The sequence below is a fragment of the Emydura macquarii genome, unplaced genomic scaffold (genome assembly GCF_026122565.2).
Source record: "Emydura macquarii macquarii isolate MOO-44397 ecotype Brisbane River unplaced genomic scaffold, CSIRO-AGI_Emac_v2 contig_1253, whole genome shotgun sequence".
Lineage (NCBI taxonomy): Eukaryota > Metazoa > Chordata > Testudines > Chelidae > Emydura > Emydura macquarii.
In genome coordinates this window covers 86,325,988-86,345,981 of record NW_027131390.1, presented here as the reverse complement: position 1 = coordinate 86,345,981, position 19,994 = coordinate 86,325,988, and the positions used below count along the sequence as shown (strand labels likewise).

General features: G+C 38.2%; 1 protein-coding gene across 28 annotated transcripts in view; it reads right to left on the bottom strand.

Annotated features, from left to right (window-relative positions):
* Window positions 1-19,994, bottom strand: part of NEB (nebulin) — a 181,844-nt gene that overhangs the window by 115,749 nt on the left and 46,101 nt on the right. For all 28 annotated transcript variants that reach the window (XM_067549447.1, XM_067549453.1, XM_067549452.1 and 25 more), the window contains exons 39-55: window positions 19,085-19,291; window positions 17,651-17,755; window positions 16,523-16,630; window positions 15,788-16,099; window positions 15,446-15,652; window positions 14,667-14,771; window positions 12,869-12,976; window positions 11,619-11,930; window positions 11,187-11,390; window positions 10,485-10,589; window positions 8,594-8,701; window positions 7,487-7,798; window positions 5,980-6,183; window positions 4,815-4,919; window positions 4,602-4,709; window positions 3,076-3,387; window positions 933-1,136 (exon numbers count right to left, since the gene is read on the bottom strand). In XM_067549447.1, the coding sequence (XP_067405548.1) occupies window positions 933-1,136; window positions 3,076-3,387; window positions 4,602-4,709; window positions 4,815-4,919; window positions 5,980-6,183; window positions 7,487-7,798; window positions 8,594-8,701; window positions 10,485-10,589; window positions 11,187-11,390; window positions 11,619-11,930; window positions 12,869-12,976; window positions 14,667-14,771; window positions 15,446-15,652; window positions 15,788-16,099; window positions 16,523-16,630; window positions 17,651-17,755; window positions 19,085-19,291 (3,126 nt within the window). The remainder of the gene's footprint in view (window positions 1-932; window positions 1,137-3,075; window positions 3,388-4,601; window positions 4,710-4,814; window positions 4,920-5,979; window positions 6,184-7,486; window positions 7,799-8,593; window positions 8,702-10,484; window positions 10,590-11,186; window positions 11,391-11,618; window positions 11,931-12,868; window positions 12,977-14,666; window positions 14,772-15,445; window positions 15,653-15,787; window positions 16,100-16,522; window positions 16,631-17,650; window positions 17,756-19,084; window positions 19,292-19,994) is intronic.

The following is a 19,994-nucleotide window of genomic DNA, read 5'->3' as shown; positions in this document are numbered from 1 at the left end:
TCTGCACTTATCTAAAGACCCACTGCAAATTACAGGATTTTACTAATTAACAAATAAAGGTCACTGAGACACTCACTTATGCTGAGTGGTATCATGTCCCACAAGTCTACTCAGTGATTTCAGTGAGATTTCTAAGTGACATACCAGTCAACAAGTGAAATCCTGGCTCTGTTGAAACCAATGAAAATTTTGCCATTGAAGTCAACAGGACAAGAGTTCCCCCAGGATGATTAATCTAGTTCAAGTCACAGTAAATAAAGCAAGCAATACCTATCATCAAATGCATTTTCCATTATCTTTGACAATGATAATTCAGCATGAATTATTTAATACTTCATTATTCGCTGACAAATAACCTGTTATGTATTTTAGAAATATAATTAAGTCTTATTAATATGACAATTCATTAGAGGTAAGAGTATGGATACTACATTTTGTGAAGATGAAATGCAAATTGGCAAAGATCTAGTGAATCTTGTAAATTTCTGAGTAACAATTCACCTGACATTTATATGAATATCTTTGCTAGGTATAACTGGCCTGTTGTCTGCACAAACATGATAAGTATGTATATAATTGCACCCCTACTTGAAAAGGAAATATACAGCTTATCTCTTAAATTAATGAATTAGTTTGTAATAACATAAAATAACATTTTAAAACATAAAGCCAATCTCTTATTAAACCATTTTTCTGTTTTTGAATTTAAACATAAGCAACTATTAAATATACTTTAACTATGTGCTAGAAACTGAAGATAAAAACCAAAGTACTCAGTGATTAGTGGAAATAAATCCCTGATGTTCAATGAAAAGGATGAAGTACTGTAATGTGAATTTTTTTATTTTCCTTGAAAAACAAAAAAACAAAACTTTAAAATCAAGAAAAATTATACCAATTTAATTCTAGTTGCAAATAAATAGAAAACTCACCTGGTTCATAATTTGAGAATTGTGCTTTGCTAGAACCATTGGTAGAGAATCAAGCAGGCTACTAAATTTGATAGTGTCTGGGTGTTGCCGGTAGGTATGGTCACTCAGGATGTGGGTTGCTCTTTTATTCTTCTCATCATCCAGAGAGCCACTTGGGGACCAGCCAATGCCTCTCAGCCACTGAAGATCTGACTTATATAAAAGCTGAAATTATAGAGGAAGACAAGACAGTTCACTATTTTTTCTCCAAAGAAAAGCAGCACCAATTAAAGAGAGACTCACTGTTTAATCAATATAATATGATGACAGAGGTTATCACCTTACACCCTTCTGGCAGGGCTAGTTCTACACTGACAGACTTTGAAACCCAAGGTGGATTCTCCTTAATCTAGTTACTACACAAAAATTTACTATATCTGCTGAAAGTTCTGTCTCAGTCAGGGTGGAGATACATCTTCAACTGGCAGGGAGATAACTTAAACAATCAACGTTCATTTTGGGAATTTACAGCCATTTCTTTTTTTCCGCCAAATGTCACAGATGAAGAGGCACTTCCTATCCCCTTGAGCTCTGGACATGTCACTTATACAGTGAAAATAGTAAATATTCACAAACATGAAGCTCAGATTGTCTTGTCCTCACTCTGCTCTATGAAGAGTTGAAATCAATTGCAGAAAATTTAATTTAGCTCCAAAGTGCACAAGAGAAGATCCATACTTAGTGAGGATGCAAACAGCAGGGTGCATGTTGCTCATGGTTCTAATTGTGAGCTAATTAAGGCATATTTCTATTGTCATTGTTCTGAAAATACCCACATGACAGATATGAGAATTTCCTACAACATCCTTGGAAGACCTTTTTGTGTTTAATATATGTATTATTGTGTGTCAGGATTGTAGGTAACTTCTCTACAGGGGAGATGTGCGGAATGTCAGACCTGAGAATTCAAAGAACTATACTGAAAATGTGCCAGACAAGCACTGAGTTTTGGGATGATAGGTGTCAAGTGGATTTCCTAGGGAAGTGGATTTCTTGAGGAGAGGTTAATGCAAATTTTCCATTTCTGGTTATCCAAAAGCCCAGCCTTTGAAACTGCACCCTGAGGAGAGGGTCCTGGTCCATTAACTACCTGTCTCCAAAACTAGTGGTCAGTGGCTCCCAAACCGTGGCCCGCAGGGTCTTTCAGAGTGACCTGAAGCTCCCCTCCCGCTGGCTGCAGAAGGGAGCTGCTGCCTAAGTACCCAGGCGGAGTGCGTTGCTGGTGCAGGCTTCTTGCTGCAGCGAAGGGGACAGGAGATCAGCATTCCCCTCCCCTTGGCTGTAGCACGGAGCACGGCAAAGCGCTCTGCCTGTGTCTCCAGGCGCTGGGTCCCTGCTGGAGCCAGGAGAAGAGCACTGTTCTCCCATCCCCCTGGCTGCAGAAGGGAACCGCTGCTTAGGGACCCAGGTGGAATGCACGGTTTCCCTGCTGCAGCCGGCTGGATGGGAGATCAGCACTCCCCTTTCCTGGCTCCAGCAGAAAACAAAGCGCTCTGAGTAGGTCCCTAGGCACTAAGTCCCTGCTGGAGCCTGAGGGAGGAGAGCATTGATCTCCTGTCCCCTTGGTTGCAGAAGCCACTGCCTAAGAACCCAGGTGGAGCCTAGGTGGAGCCCATGAGAGGTCCTCCTTGCTGAACTCCTTCCCTCTGACTGCAGTGGGTGGGGGGGAAAAGGGGCTGCTAGCAGAAACTGGTGGCCTTTCAGGGTTGTAAAAATTATATTTGTGGCCCTCGAGCCAAAAAGGTTGGGAACCACTGTCTTAAGTCGACCAAATCAGGGGTGTCTGTCACTCACCAAATATCATAATGTAGGCAGCGAGCCTCCAGTCAGGAGAGATTGGGATACAGATCTCCGCCCAAGAGAGGTAATGTCTGGGAGACAGAAGGCTAAAGTGGCTGCCCCCTTGCTAAACCAGAGAGGGGAAATGCATATGCAATTGACCTGAAACTGTGACAACTCACTAATCTAGCATGCAACAGCAAAGGTCCTTGTAGGATAAATTCATCCAGAAATGCAGTCTTTAACTAAGTTTTTTGACATTGGAGCAAAAACATAATTCATAAAACACTTCAGTTTTCACAAAGCAGGTAAAAATAGGACTTACGTCACTCTGAAGATCATAAGTTTTCCTGGCATGTACAACATTGCTCTGATCTGGCAAACATGTCCATTGGTGCAGAGGATGTCTATAATCAACCTCACTAACCAGTTCCTGACACTTCTTAGCCAGTACGATTCCCAGCATATCCACTGGCGTATTATACTTAGTCTTCCATTTCTCAAAATCTTTCTTGTATTCCCTGTCACTCTGGATCTTGGCTACATGCATAGACCACACCATCTTGGGATCGTCCTGTATGTTGCGGGCTCCCACATGGTGACCAAGCTGCTTGCGATACCCTGCTCTGTACTTGTACTGTAGCCAAAATAAATAAATAAACAAACAAACATTCAATATGTTCAGAGGGAATTTGTTAAGAAAATATCCTATAATCCTATAGCAATGCTCTAGAGGACCTATCATTAGCTGAGAGTAGGAGGCTTTTATGTGAAGTATTCTGTCCATAGAGTGTGGTAACTGATAACGCACTCGTATGGCTTCCTGCACTTAAAAAGAGGTTTAGACACAAGAGCTCCTTAAACATGTAAGTAATAAGATGTCTTTGTGACTAGGTCTGGTAGCCTATATGTCACTGGAATGTCTGGAGAGGAAAACTACAGATTCCTCTATCTGAGACACTGTAGCCAAGCTATTTCTAACTCCTTGGACTGGCTCCCCTGAGATCAGAATTCAGTTTCTTTCTAAGAAATGTCCACCAGTTACTTCCCCAGCTAACAGCCTCCACCTGTTAAGATGGTGTTAAACACAGAGCCCTTTATTGGCAATTTTACAGAAACAACAAGAAAAATCAAAATATATAGATAAAAATACATATACCTAGTGAATTTATTAGAAAACATTGTCACACTGTTTACTAAATTTGGTTACTAAGAATCAAAATATTACATAGACCTTCAATACACTATGATATTAGTTTAGCTTGACAATCTCTGAGAGGAAAAAATTCTCCTTGCAACTGTGGATAAGCCACTGTAAATGATCATGGCCATGTCAATTTCTCAACTAGCATTTAGCCTAAAATCTATTCCAACTTGGTTAATGCTTCTGCATAAAGTCCAATTGTTAATAGGATGGAACACAGGTTTTTTTTCCAAAAAACAGTTTCAGTTAAGTGCATTTGTTACTGGAAAAGATCTGACTGGCAGTACTAGAAGGTTACACTGCAACGAAAAGATTACTTCAGCTAAAAATATTGACTAGCAATTATTATTAAATAAGAGATATTAGTTAGAATTAAAACTGGACAAGATGACTTCATTTATCACACCCATCAAACCACTAAACAGAGATCCTCAAATAGACAACAGATACTTGGAAGGTAACATTGCTTCAGATAAATTAAGGACAGGCCTACTGGAACTGAAGGGAAGATTTTACCAGTTGTACTCATATTTATTGTTAGGAAAGTGTGTTGCTGGATACATGATTGTGTTGATGGAGTTTGCCCTTATCTGCTCATGACGATGTTGAGACCTCTGAAAGTGTGAGAAGGGTCCAAGTTCACTTACCTCACTTGCAATATCACGAGAGGCTTTAGCTGTCCTGATTGGAATGGCATCTGCTCGTAGGTCATAGCCTTTCTTCTTCTCCTCTTCCATTGCAAGTCTGTACAGTTTCTAAAATAATAATAAATATTTGTATCATTTCAGAAATACACATTTTCTTATAATCTAAATTGTCTCACAAGCTACCTTTTAATTTTTAAAAAAGCTACCACCTACCTCACTATAATTCAGTTTGTTCTGCTGTGCCAGTAAAATGTCAGGGGTATCTGGCATAATGTGGATACTAGTTTTATCTTTATTCCAAGCTTCTGTATATGAGCGCTGGAAAGAAACAACAAATATAATAAGATGATGGAATCATGAATACCTCTGTCATTAATACGGTAAGATATAATTCTGACTGAATAAGCATGATCAAGATCTGCAATCCTAACAGTTTTATGCAGTCAGGAACAATAGTAACTCAAAAACTAAAATAGCAGAAGTTCTCTTCTTTGTACTGACCTGGAGACCCACTCCTCATGTCTACTCACTGAAATCACTGAGATTTTTTAATGACATACTACTCAACAGGTGAAATCCTGGCTCTGTTTCAGTCAAATGGGAATTTTGCCATTGACTTCAGTGGGCCAAGATTTCACCCTACATGATTAATCTAGTGTAAATCACAGTAAATAAAGCAAGCATTATACATCACCAAATGCATTTTTTCCATTATCATTTACAATGATAGTTCAGCTTCAATTATCCAATACTTCATTATTTGCTGACAAATAACCTGTTAGGTATTCTGGAAATATGATTAAATCTTATTAATGTGACAATTCACTATAAGCTGTCGTTAGATCAGAGAGATTTGAAGTATGGGTATGGATACTACATTTTGTGAAGATAAAGAAATGCAAATTAGCAAAGATCTGTTGAATCTTGAAACTTTCTGAATAAGAATTTACCTAGCATGTATATTAATATTTTTGCTAGGTAATTGTCTTCACAATCGTGATAAATATGTATATAATTGTACCCCTCCTTGAAAAGGAAACATACAGTTTAGTTCTTTACATGAAATGAATTATTTTGTAATAACAAAGTAACTTGTAAAAATTTAAAGCCAATCTCTTATCAAACCATTTTTCATGTTTCTGATATTAAACATAAGCAACTATTAAATATATTTTTAAAATACACTTCAGCTACATACTAGAAACTCAAAATATAAAACAAAAGTACTCAGTTATAATGGAATTAAATCCCTGAGGTTCAATGAAAAAGTTATATCATTGTAATGCAATCTTCTTTATTTTCTTTTGAAAAAAACCCACATAGCATCCAGAAAAATTATACCATTTTAATTCTAGTTGCAAATAAATAGAAAACTCACCTGGTTCATAATTTGAGAATTGTGCTTTGCTAGAACCATTGGTAGAGAATCAAGCAGGCTACTAAATTTGATAGTGTCTGGGTGTTGCCGGTAGGTATGGTCACTCAGGATGTGGGTTGCTCTTCTATTCTTCTCATCATCCAGAGAGCCACTTGGGGACCAGCCAATGCCTCTCAGCCACTGAAGATCTGACTTATATAAAAGCTGAAATTATAGAGGAAGACAAGAAAGTTCATTATTTTATTTAGACAACATGAACATTTTTGCTACAGTGCAAAGCATCAGTAATTAAAAAGACCCTTCCTGTTTAATCAATATCATATGATGACAGAGGTTATCACCTTACAGCCCTCTGACAAGGATAGTTCTTCATTGAGAGTATGTCTACATTTTAATGTAAGCCCAGGGTTCAAACTCAGGCTCAAGCCTCCCTCCACTTCCGATCTACACATAAATTGCACTAAGCCAGGACTTGGACCCAGGTCCTAGAACCACAAGGGAGTGGAGGGTCTGAGCCTGAGTCAAGCCTCGACCCAGGGTTCAATCCCTATTGCTTTGCAATGTAGATGCAGCCCTACTGGACTTGTGCTCTGGGAGTCCACCAAAAGTATTTCACAATTGCACAGGCCAATTTTCTTTGTTCTTGTTCAACTTTGATGGACAGTCAAGTTTTCCTGCACCACAAACAAAGGGGTTAGCGCACATTCTGGGAGTGTACTAGGAAGCCTTGGATATGAATGGTTGGATTTGAGCATGCATAATGCAGCGTAGACACTGGATCACCAGGTTGGCACCCAGGGTTACAAAATTCCTAACCTGTGGATACAATGAGTGTAAATGCTCAACAAACCCAGGGTCAGCTAACTCAAGTTGTACAACCGTGGGTTTACACTGCAATGTAGAAATGGCCTGAGAGTCTCCGAAACCAAATTTGGATTCTGCCTACGCTAGTTATTCCACAGAAATCTTACTTTATCTGCTGGAAATTCTGTTTTTGACAGGGTAGAGATTCATCTACAACTATAATGGAAATAACCTAGACATACAACGTGCATTTCAAGAATTACAGCTGTTCTTCCTCTGCCAAATGTCAGATGAGGAAGCACTTCCCAGCCCCTTGATCTCTGGATATATACAGATACTTATACAGCCAAAAGAGTAATTATTTACAAACATGAAACTCCGATTGTCTTGCCTTTACTCTGTTCTATGGGGAGTTCAAATCCATTGCAGCAAACTTAACTTGAAAGTGCACAAGAGGAGATCAGTACTTAGTAAGGATGCAAAAAGGTGGTTGCCCACAGTTAGCGGTGGTTAATAAGCAGGTTAATAAACTGTGGAAGAGTTCACTTCAATTGTCACTGTTTTGAAAATACCCACCATTCCAGTACATAAAGGTATTTGAAGGATAAAAAACAGTCCAGAAATATAGCTCTCATATACATCTCTGCCACTGTAGCAAAAATGTAATTAATAAAATTCACAAAGCTGGTAAAAAAGGACTTACATCACTCTGAAGATCATATGTTGTCCTGGCATGTACAAGATCTTTTTGGTCTGGCAGACATGTCCACTTGTGCAGAGGATGTCTATAATCAATGTCACTGACTAGTTCCTGACATTTCTTGGCCAGCACGACTCCCAGCATGTCCACTGGGCTATTATACTTGGTCTTCCATTTCTCAAAATCTTTCTTGTATTCCCTGTCACTCTGGATCTTGGCTACATGCATAGACCACACCATCTTGGGATCATCCTGTATGTTGCGAGCTCCCACATGGTGGCCAAGCTGCTTGCGATACCCTTCTTTGTATTTGTACTGTAGGAAAGAAAGAAAAGAATAATTGTTCCCTTTTTTCAGATTAGAAAGGCTACCTTTGTAAAAGTTGTTGATGAAATTCCTTAGTTATTGTAACATACTCAGAACCCAATCCTGTGAGATGATGACTGATTCCTGTAAATAGCTGAGCACTCTTATTCCCATTGCAATGGAAGACATAGCCCTGATGATTTCATAGATGGGGTTCACAGCTTTTGCAAACCCTTCCTCATGTGTGTAGTCCCAATTTACATGGCCAGTTCCACTGGATTTAGTGGGCTTCGTTGTGTAAATTGGAACTATTCACATAAGGATTTGTGGGTTCCAGGTTATACTTTGCAACTAACAGTCCACATAATGGTTGATTCCAGGTTTGATATGAAATATTAAATCTGAATTCAAACTCTATTTCAGTGAGTGACATATTCAACTTGAAACAATTATATGCAATTCCATAGCACAGTCTAAGTCATGAATGGATTATGTCAATTTTAAAATGAAATAAAATGTCAGTGTCATTCACAAAATTTCAATAATAAACTGGGTTTAAGTGATGTATACAGTAGCAGACTGAATAAACAAATACTGAATGTATTGTTGGGTGACTAGCCTTCCACTGAACTATCCAATGTATGCCTTCTTTTTCTTTTTTGAAAGGAAAAGAAAAGAAAAGAAAAACCCTATCCATCTCCCACTGAAGCCAATAAAAAGACTCCCATTGATTTCAATCAGCAATGGTTCAACCCCACAGTGCTTAACTCATTGTTTGTTATTTTAGTTTAGTAAGATTCTTACTTCACTGGCAATGTTTCTGGATGCCTTTGCTGACTTGAGTGATATGGCATCAGGAGGAAGTTCATAGCCTTTCTTTTTCAGTTCTTCATATCCTAACTTGTAGAGTTTCTGTTGAGACAAGTTCACAGTAATGATTGCAAGCACAGATTTGCAGAAAAGTATTACAGTCAGAGAATCACAGAATCATGGAACTGGAACCTTGAGAGGTCTGTTAGTCCAGTCTCCTGCCTCAAGGCAAGACTAAGTATTATCTAGACCATCCCTGACAGGTGATTGTCTAACCTGCTCTTAAAAACCTCCAATGACAGAGATTCCACAACCTCCCTAGGCAATTTATTCCAGTACTTAACTACCTTGACAGTTAGGAAGCCTTTCCTAATGTCCAAACTAAACAACCCCTGCTACAATTTAGGCCCATTGTTTCTTAGGACCATTTCTCCAGTTTGTTCAGATCATTTTGAATTTTAAACCTATGCGCCAAAGCACTTGCAACCCCTCCCAGCTTGGTATCATCGGCAAGCTTTATAAGTGTACTCTCTATACCATCATCTGAATCACTGATGAAGATATTGAACAGAACCAGACCCAGGACCGATCCCTACAGGACCACACTTGATATGCCCTTCCAGATTGACTGTGAACCATGGATAACTACTCTCTGGGAACTGTTTACCAACCAGTTATGCACCCACTTTATAGTACCTCCATCTAGGTCGTACTTCCCTAGTTTGTTTATGAGAAGGTCACGTGAGACAGTAACAAAAGCCTTACTAGAGTCAAGATATTCCATATCTACCATTTACCCCCTTCCACAAAGCTTGTTACCCTGTCAAAGAAAACTAGTAGGTTGGTTTGGCATGAGTGGTTCTTGACAAACCCATGCTGACTGTTACTTATCACCATTTGCAAACTGATTGCTTGATTGTTTGCTCCATTATCTTTCCAGGTACTGAAGTTGATGTTTGGAGAGAAAGGCAATGCTATATATTTTATATCATAGTTCAAGAACCAAATTCCTATTTTTTACGCTGTGCAGAAAACAAGGGCAGATTTCTCAACTGGAGTTGGCTATTACTAATTTTCAATTGCCAATGCATGCTAGCTGAGCTGTCATGTTTTTAAATGAAAAAAAGCACATTTTTAGGACTCTGAGATAGCTTTCTTGGTGGTAAAAATTAGTCAAAAGTCTGGTATGCTATTCTTGCTATGGAATATTTTCCACCACCAAACTAAGGGTGGAAATTATTGCGTAACTGCAATAGATTGACTTGGAAGAGGTAAATAAAAGGTTTTGGTTGCAGCTCAAAAATAATGTAATTTACTTTACGTTTGTAATCTGATTAATGTACATTGCTCCAGACCACATTGATGTGAATTTCTGAGAAGGTCAACAGTACAAATTTTCTGACTTCCCATGTCTGTTTTCAACCAGTCATGACCTCTCCTCTTGAATAATCTTTTTGGCATTTCTTTCTTTTGTTCCATGACATAAGAAAATTTTGACAAAAAGTGGTACTCTATAATTTTAAAAATTCAACTTTAAAAATTCGACATTTTACCACAGCAAGTTGCTAGACTAATTACATTCTATTGGAGAGGTATCTAAGATGTTGATTTGAGCAAAAGGGACAAAATGAGCATACCTAAATATGGCAACCTCATACCGCATGCTTTATTGATATTTTTCTTGTAATCTAGTAACTGCCATATTGGCTTCTTCCACATAACAAGTTTATCAGAAAAAGACTGGGGGTGTGTTAATGGTTGTAAGAATTCAAGAGTTCCAGAATAAATTCTGAAGGACTTTACTGTAATTTAGATTGCATTCATGAAGTGACTTTTTAAATCATAAGCTCACGGAATATACAGTATAGTGTAGAATCAAACTTACGTCACTTGTATTGATTAAGTTTGCTTTAGCTAAAATGATTTCAGGAGTGTCAGGCATGATGTGAATCTGAGTCTTGTCCTTGTCCCAAGCTTCTCTGTAAAGTCTCTAGAATGAGAAACAAACACAAGCAGTGTGTCTGATAGAATCCTCATATAAATAATGGATTTCATTCAACTTTATCATATGTCTTTAACCACAATACAAAAACACGTCATGCAAGTATCAAATGTGGGAAATATAAATGGTACTAGATGGGTAGCTGAAAAAAATAAGGTATTAATCACTTACAGTTCTATTTAAATACACATTTTTGCATCCCTTATGTATGTGGAAGGCCAAAGAGTCATCATTATAACAATCAATTTAACTCTGATATACAGTATGACTAAGGTTAAACATGAGTAAAGACATTATTTATGCTTAATGTTGAATAAATTCTGTAGAGCAGCCACGATAATCTCCTGAATCACACTTTGGAATTCTTGACAGCTGAATTCAAGATGCCAAAAAGACCAAAAATCTCAGAAATCTGATATTTTGCTCAACAGATGGCTATGATCAAAGATTGAAAAATTACTTTTTTAAACCAGATTAGTCACTGTTATAGTCAAATAATGTTAAAATTAATATAATTTAAGAGGTTGAAATAAATTACAAGTTCATTTATCTGTTCAGTTAAATGTTCAGCCTTCAGTAACTTACATCACTCCTATTTTTGGCATTAGACTTTGCCAAAACTATGTCCATGGCATCAGGGATACTTGTGAATTTAACAGTGTCTGGTGGTTGACGGTATTTCTTCTCACTCAGGATTTCTGAAGCTTTCTTGTTCTTTTCTGCCTCCAAAGACTCATATGGACTCCATCCCAGGCCTTTAAGCCATTGAAGGTCTGATTTATATACATTCTGTTAAGGAACCAAGCAAATCAGAAAAAGTCATTATTTTGTCTGCACCACTGAACTGTGCTAAAGGATTAACTGGTAATTAATAAAGCTTGTTTAGCTATGATTTGTATTGCTGTAACTACAAGAGGAAATGTCCTTTCAGCTCTGCAGGGATGCCGGACTCCCTCCAATGATTAACATATTTTTTATAAATATAAAAGAAATATATCAAGTAAAAAGGAAACTTACATCACTTTGTATTTCATATACTTTTTTAGCTTGCATGATGCTAGTCTGGTCTGGCAAACTAGTCCACTGGTGTAGGATCCGTCTGTAGTCTACATCACTAACCAACGACTGGCATTTCTTTGCCAGTAGGAAGCCCAACATATCCACAGGCATGTTAAACTTGGTCTTCCACTTCTCAAAGTCTTTCTTGTACTCTCTCTCACTCTGCATCTTGGCTACATTCATAGACAACACAAGTTTGGGATCATCCCGTATGCTGCGGAATCCAATGTGATGTCCCTGTTGCTTGCGGTAACCTTCTTTATACTTGTACTAAAATCATAAAGATTGTGGTACTCGAATTAGGGTAAGAATAAGAAAATGGGAAAACAACAGCTTATCAGATGCATTCACCAGGCTGCCATGTATGCTGGCAGTTAGACTCACAAGCAAACATGAACTTCTTGCTCTCTCGGATGCTAGAAGCTGAACAGATCACTATGGCTGCATGCTTAGGGAACTAATATTCCCTTGATGAATGTGTGTAACTTTGCTTGAAGTTAGTGTTCTATGAATGTCTCTGCTGCAGAAGGAATTGAGCCTTTGGATTCCATAGGAAAAGCAGGCTGCAGAGCTATCAGAATGGCCTCCTCCACAGCATGAATTACCAGCTAACTACAATCTGGAGAGACTGCTTGTTGGGTACTCCTAGGCAGAGACACAATCCAATGTCTCAAGGGATAAAAATCAGCATTAGAAAATGTAGGGTCCTGACTATCCAGAACATTTCCCTAAAAACTTAGCAAAATCCTGCTCTGAAATACAAGAGCTGCACTGACGTTAGGATATGGAGCAGTGTTGGGCACATGTCTGTCATGAGACCTAGTCTACAGTTGAATGGTAGATTTACTCAGAGCAAGTGGTGGGATGAGTTAGTGGGTCAAAATTTGCTGCTGCTCTAAAAACATGCAGAAGATAGCCCTGGCTAGTACAGGCTGCTGCCAGGATTTGGGGGACTAGACATGCTGCATAGCAAGCAGACAGCAACACTGGAGACATGGTGCATTGATATGGGAGCAATCCCTCTCCTCGCTCTTCAATGCTAAGAAGAGATTCTGTCCCACTAGTTACACAGGGAGGAAAAGCTCTCATTGCTCTATCCCTTTCAGCATACCTTTGTAGCATACGGATGGACCTGGCCCAGGAAGGTTTGTTAGACTGTGGCTAAATGCATAAAATATATCACAGATCAAATTGAAAATGACACTTACATCACTTGCAATGTCCCTGGAAGCTTTGGCTGATTTCACTGAAATGGCTTCAGGTGTGAGGTCATAGCCTTTCTTTAACATTTCTTCCCATCCCTGCTTGTACAGTTTCTAAAAATGAAAACAGACAGATTTTCCAAAACTCTCCCTGCCTCTTTGTAAAAACAATACAAATATAGCACATGTATTTTAATACACTGGCCCATTGCATAAACATTGCAACTGGGGGACAAGTTCTGAGAGCTACACTCCATTTTAACTCACTCCTTCCTCAAGCTGAAGTTTTGGCTGGGAAAGGAGCGTGTGAAAATTGAGGGCCAGGTTTTGGCTGACCCCTCCATGGATGCAAAAGGTGAGAGCTCCATGCAGGGAGCAGACTGCTCTTTGCTCATTCCCCTACCCCTACGGGTAGAGCTGACCAGATATGCAGGAGAGCATACACTGTGCCCCTGTAAAGCTGTCCCTCTATGTGGTGGGGAACTTTTGGAAGCATTGTATTATTATGGTTACTGATCCTCTCACAGGGGCAGTGTGCTTTGCACCGGCTAATGCAGGTTTGTGGCTAAACCTACACTAGACCCTTGGGTAAGGACATCAGGATTTGATGCTTGAGGGGCAGTATTAGGGATTAGGACATTAATATGTTATAGGTATTTTCACCAGTGCTTGCTAGGTTACAAATCATCTGTTTGTAATGCTTGTTCTTACATAAAGAATATTTAATATTTAGGGATTAATCCATTCCCGCTGTCACTCCATCAAAGCAAATGGCATTATACCAGGAAAGAATTTGATCCCCCCCTCTTTCATACAGGTTAAATATCAGAATTCAAATGGTCCTTTTCTTTGCTAGGCTAGCAGAACTGGAGCATCTTGAGAATGAAACAGTCTGAAAGGATTGAGGATGAGGCACCCAAAATATACTTTGTTCATGCATACTCTGAGGTTTGGTTTTTTTTATTTATTCTAATGCTTCATAACATACAAGTAACTATGTACTATATTGTACAGAAATTTTGAAAAGATAACGGGCCAAGGTTCTCAGCTGATGTCCACTGTCTTACGGAGCTGACTACAGGGCTGGCCCAGCTCGTTTACACCTTTGGTTGTGGCCTCAAACTTCTTGGACACATATTCACATGGACTTTGTCAGACCTTTAGAAGAGTATATGTTTTTGGTTGTAGTCAATGCTTATTCAAAATGGCCAGAAGTTCTTAGAATGATTTCTATTACGGCTACGAAGACCATTGGACATCTCTGTACCATGTTTGGCCAATTTGGTTTACTGTTACAGTTTGTTTCTCCATGCCATGAGGAAAAAAGGTGGGAAAGCCAGTTCTCTATCCATTTATAGTCCATTCATCCAACCCATACTTCTTTAACTTGCTGATAAGAATACTGTGGGAGACTGTATCAAAAGCTTTGCTAAAGTCAAGGTATATCATGTCGACCGCTTTTCCCACATCCACAGAGCCAGTCACCTCTTCATAGAAGGCAATCAGGTTGGTCAGGCATGACTTGTCTTTGGTGAATCCATGTTGACTGTTCCTGATCACCTTCCTCTCTTCCAAGTACCTTAAAATGGATTCACCTTGCTGAACAGGGCTAATATTTATGTTTAGTAAGAGATTTAGAATTAAATTTTCAGAAGCTTTTAACTGATTTAGTAGACAAAGTCGCATCTATTTTTCATTTCCCTGCAGTTCATAACAAATATTTATGCTTAAACAACAGGACACCTTCCATTGAGGAAAATAGAATTCAAAAACAAACTATAAAAGTATTTAAAAAACTCTTTACCTGACTGTAATTTGCCATGTTCTGTTTGGCCTGTAGAATATCTGGTGTATCTGGCATCACATGAATCTGAAGCTTATCCTTCTCCCAAGCTTCAGTGTAGATATGCTATGGGGGGGGGGGGGGGGGAAGAGTACCAGATATGTTAATATGAATGATAGATATAGCTCTCTGTGTGTACTTTGTTTATGGACAGAGAGAGACACAAAGAGAGAGAGAGACACACACACAGAGAGTTGCTGATTGTATTTATTTTTACTGACCTAATCCATGATTCAAGTGAATTAGGATCCAGTTTTGCTCCCACTGAGGTCACTGAGGCCCTTGGTGAGCATTTATAGCAATGACTATCAGCCTGTTTCACAGTCGTTTGTTTAAAGCCAGTGTTTCACCTTAGTAAGGAGGGCAGGATGAGGCCCATACTGACTAGACTTCTGAATGATTTTATGGAAGCTTCTAGTTCTGCATTCCCTCACCCCAGAATTAGAAATTAACATGTATATCATGACTGTGAGAATAACAGAGAACATACAAGTAACAATGGCATGATCTAACCCTGAGAAAAATGGGAGGAGGAACTATTTAGCCAGTAACTGGGTGCTTAGATCCGGTAAGAGGAATCTGTAAATGACTTGTTCTCTCACACCTTAAAAAAAAATTAATTCCCTTGGTAAAGCAAGTTTGCCAGGAAAGCATGTGTTTTAAGCAATATTGGAGAGAGGCAGTAATACTGAACTGCACAGTGATCATTTACAAACACAATTTTCACTGTATTCACTCACCTGATTCATCACATTTGCATTGTGTTTTGCTAGCATCATGTCCATGGAGTCACTCTGTTTTGTGAAGGGGAAAAGGCTTGGGTGCTGCCGGTATTGCCTGTCACTTGCAATTTCTGTGGCTTTCTTAGATTTCTCCACATCCAGAGAACCAGCAGGGCTCCAACCAAGTCCTTTGTACCATTCATTGTAGTCCTGTTTATACTTATTCTGTAAAACAGAAGACAAAAGGAAAACCACACTTTACAAACTTCAGCAATGGAAAAGTTCTTCTGCTTCAAAAAAAATCTTCATACATAACTGTAAGCCATAAGCACTAATCAGAACAAAAAAAAAGTAGCTTACATCGCTTTGAATCCGATTCATGTTTCTGGTCAGTTCCACATTAATTGCATCTGGTAGGAGGATATATTTGTGGATCAGTCGTTTGTAGTTAGTGTTGGTTATATTACCTTGCGCCTCCTTTGCTGCCCTGATACTTAATGTATCAGCAGGTGTATGGTAACTGGTCTTGCTGATCTCATAAGCTTTCCTGTACTCACGATCAGACTGCATCTTAGCCACTTGCATATAATGGACTAGTTTGGGATCATCCTGGAGGCTACGGAAGCCTACAAGTTTCCCTTTGTCCATTTCATAACCTAATTTGTATTTGTACTGGAAAGAAAACAGAAAGAAAGGCCTTAAAACCACCTTACCTGTAACAAATCCAATTAAGAAAAATAATTAAGCAGTCTTTACTCTGAGAAAAAAAACATGTCAATTAGAAATATGTTATTTAAACATCACTGTGGCAAACACAGCAGCAGTAGCTTTTTCTACTTAATCTGATGGGGACCCTTGAAAACACTCAAGTGTCCCACCACTTTGAACTTTATCAGGGACATTTTAAAAAGAAGTACCCTAAAAGTCTTTTTCATGAAAAGGAAAGTGTCTTAATGCTATACTTATTAAACACATTTACAAACAATATAGAAAATAAAGAGAATTCACAAAATCAGCACCGAAAATGGAATCAAGTCGATAAATGAATGCCTCATAATATTTGACAATAGACAGTTTCCTCTTCTAAAAACTCACATCACTAGCAATGTCTCTGGAAGCTTTGGCAGCTTTAATAGGGATAGCATCAGCTCTGAGATCATATCCTTTCCTTCTAGACTCTTCCAAGGAATGCTTGTAAATTTTCTGTGAATTGAAAGAAAAGAGAATATTCCTTTTTTAAAATGCACTAATGCATAAAAACAAATAATAAATGATGCCATATATGTAATTATTTGAAACAAGAACTTTTCAGTAGCACTGCTCTGCCCTCATGTATTTAACACTCATACAACAAGTGTCCTAAGGCATTCGGGCACACAAAGGGGCAATATTTCAAAATTAATCACAAGTGCAAATCAGAGTATTTACACCTCTAAGTATCTGATTTGCACCAGCAGGTAGGTAACTAGAAGGGCAAAGACTCCAATTTGTTTCTGCAAGTGCAAAAACATTGGTGAAAATTTAGCAAGTGCAAATTGCATTCATAAGGAAGAGGCCACCCTTCCAAAAATGCAATAAAAAAGTCTACTTTTGTGCACGTTATTTATTTATATTACCATACTGTCTAGGAACCCCGGTCATGAATTGGGACCCCATTGTGCTAGATTCTGTGCAAACACACAACAAATAGATGGTCCTTGCCCAAACAGCTTACAATCGAAGTACAAAGCAACAGGCAACAGATGGATACAGCATTGCAAGCTGGTATCTATACACGCCATTCCCTCATTTTACATGTGCAGATTTTTGCAATGAAATTTAGATATCCGAGTTTGAAACTGGCCCATAAGGTTGTCTGTTACATACAGTACAGTCTTGCTAATTTGCATGAGAAATGGATACTGTGTTTTATGCACTAAATTTTATGAATTAGGGAGTTAAAAAAAAAACAATAAAAATCAAGGTTACCCAAACTATTATTTTAACAATTACAAGTCCCATTTTAATTATTTATGTTAATATTTTATAATGTAGCCATAAATATTCTTTTGTATATTTTGTCTTTTACTATGGCAACTCATTACAGCTTCTACTATGCAATCTTTGCTGAGTGCAGATTAGTATAGTTCAGTGAAGGTTCTACTGTACTGTCATTTCAATTACTCCTACTACTAGATAACTGCAAGGCAGTGTCAACTAATCAGTCTGAATAGCAGTACTTACATCACTTATGTTAAATGCATTTACTTTTGCCAAAGCAATCTCTGGAATATCTGGCATAATGTGAACTTTTGTCTTGTCTGCTTCCCAGGCTTGTTTGTACAGGTGCTGGAAGGACGAATAAAAAAACATGTCAACATTACAATCTCAACAAAGAAACTAAATAGAGCATAGAATCATCACAGCCATTTCCTTTACAAGGGTCAAATATGTCCCCAGAATGCATGCTCATCACAGTATATGAATCCAAGGACAGAACCTGGCCTTTCATTGAAAATGTTATTTCTTTTTAATGATTTTGAAAATACAGCTGTAGTGTAATGTCTAGTTAATTTCTGTCTGCAGGATAAAGCAAAACATGGGAGATTTGAGTCTGAGGATTCCTAATACTTCAGGATTATAAACTCTCCAATATGATGGAAGCTGAAAAAGTTTGATGTGCTAAAAAAATGCCCCAAACACACCTGATCCTTTTCTCACTTACAGCAGTGTGAATCAAGAATAACTCCATTAGAGTCAATGGACTTATACTGGTATGTAAGTGGAGCAAAGAATCAGTCCCTTACTACATACCTGCTTGACTGTTACTGACCATACCTGGTGCATCTGGGAAGGATTAGCCTTCTAAATCTGTTCAAACATATCCAGGGGCAGAATCCAGCAGGAGCCTCAGGTTCCATATCCAGAGAAAGATGTTATTCAGTGTCAGAGTAGTATGCAATAGCTCTGCACACAGCTCATTGCTGTCACCTGTCTGCCTCCTGGAGGTGAGCTGACTTGGCTGTCTAACTTAAGAGTAATAGCAAATTCTCAGTAGTAGGTAGGTAAAGAGCTCATTTTAGGAAAATTTGGTCTAAGAAGAGTCTGCCTGATGACCTAAAACACTGGTGGACTCGGATCCATTTACTTTTGTCCCACCCCAATTATAGTGCATTCTAGTACTGAGCTGATTTCTATTAAATGGATGATGGCACTTTAAGCAGGCAAATCAGCAGTGAAAAGTTAAACTGTAAATTGCATTTGTATTACACAGTGGCTTCATATCATAGTAATATAATTCAGGTAAAATATTCAAAAGTGCCAAAGTGAATTAGGAGCATAAGTACCATTTTCAAAACTGACTTAGGTACTTTTGAAACTGGGACATGTGCTTCTAAGACCCTTCGGCACTTTCGAAAATTTGATCCTTCAACTTGCTGCAGGAATGTTTTGCTAACATAAAGGAATCCTCAGATTTGCTCCCTTCTGAATTTCTTTGCATATTGGGGCCAGTTCTTTCCCTTGGCTGTGTCAAGGCCTATGTGGATAAAGTTAATGAGAATCCAGCATATTCATCTGTAGCTAGAACTGATCATTTAAAAAAATTTGCTCACACAAACTCTCTAATTTGTCTTTTATCACTGCATGCATAATTGAATTGAAACAATATTTTCATACTTTGTCCATGATTTTAGCATTATTTGTAGCTAGAACCATGTCCATAGAGTCCATCAGACTGGAATATTTCAGTTTGTCTGGGTGCTGGCGATACTTCTTCTCACTTATAATTTCCATAGCTTTCTTATTCTTCTCAGCTTCCAGAGAGCCTAATGATATCCATCCCACACCTTTCATGAATTCATCATAATCAGCTTTATATTGATTCTGTAAGGAGAAGGAAATAAATCAGCCTAACTGATACATGAAAAATTCTGAGTGCCCTACTATTTGTTTAATAAGATTAGTGTTTCTTGGAGTTTTTGAACACATGCACATTTAAATGAATACAATGGAATAATTTTTGTGTATCAAAAGCCTACATCTTTTTTATGGCAGTGCTCTGTGTTTTACTAAGGCCCATTCTTGCATTCTGTTGGAATTATTATTATTTACGCAAGGTATTTCCACAACACTAATTTAACCATAAATTCCTTTATTAAATCCAAAGGCCAAAGGGTATTTATACAATTTCTCTAAACTTGTAGAAAAAGTCTAAATAATAAGCAATTTACTACATCCAAATAGTAACAAAACATTTAGAAGCATTTGATCAAGATACTTACAAACGGGCTAAAGCCAAAGGTGTTTAGACACATATTGGTGCTCCAACTTGGTCAGTCAGGTATTAGCAATGTACTCTGCAAGAATTTACTTTTGTATACCCTTTAACAAGCAAGAGATGTCATGGCCAATTATCAGACCTTACCTAAGGCCAGGAGTTTCTTATATAGCTAATTATTTACTGCACTTGGTATCCAATTAACCATGTTTTATTTCTATTACTTTAGCCCAAACCTTGAATAAGATAACACTGGTATTTTGAAGGGTCACTACAATTTTAACACAACAACTATTTTTTCTCATGGTT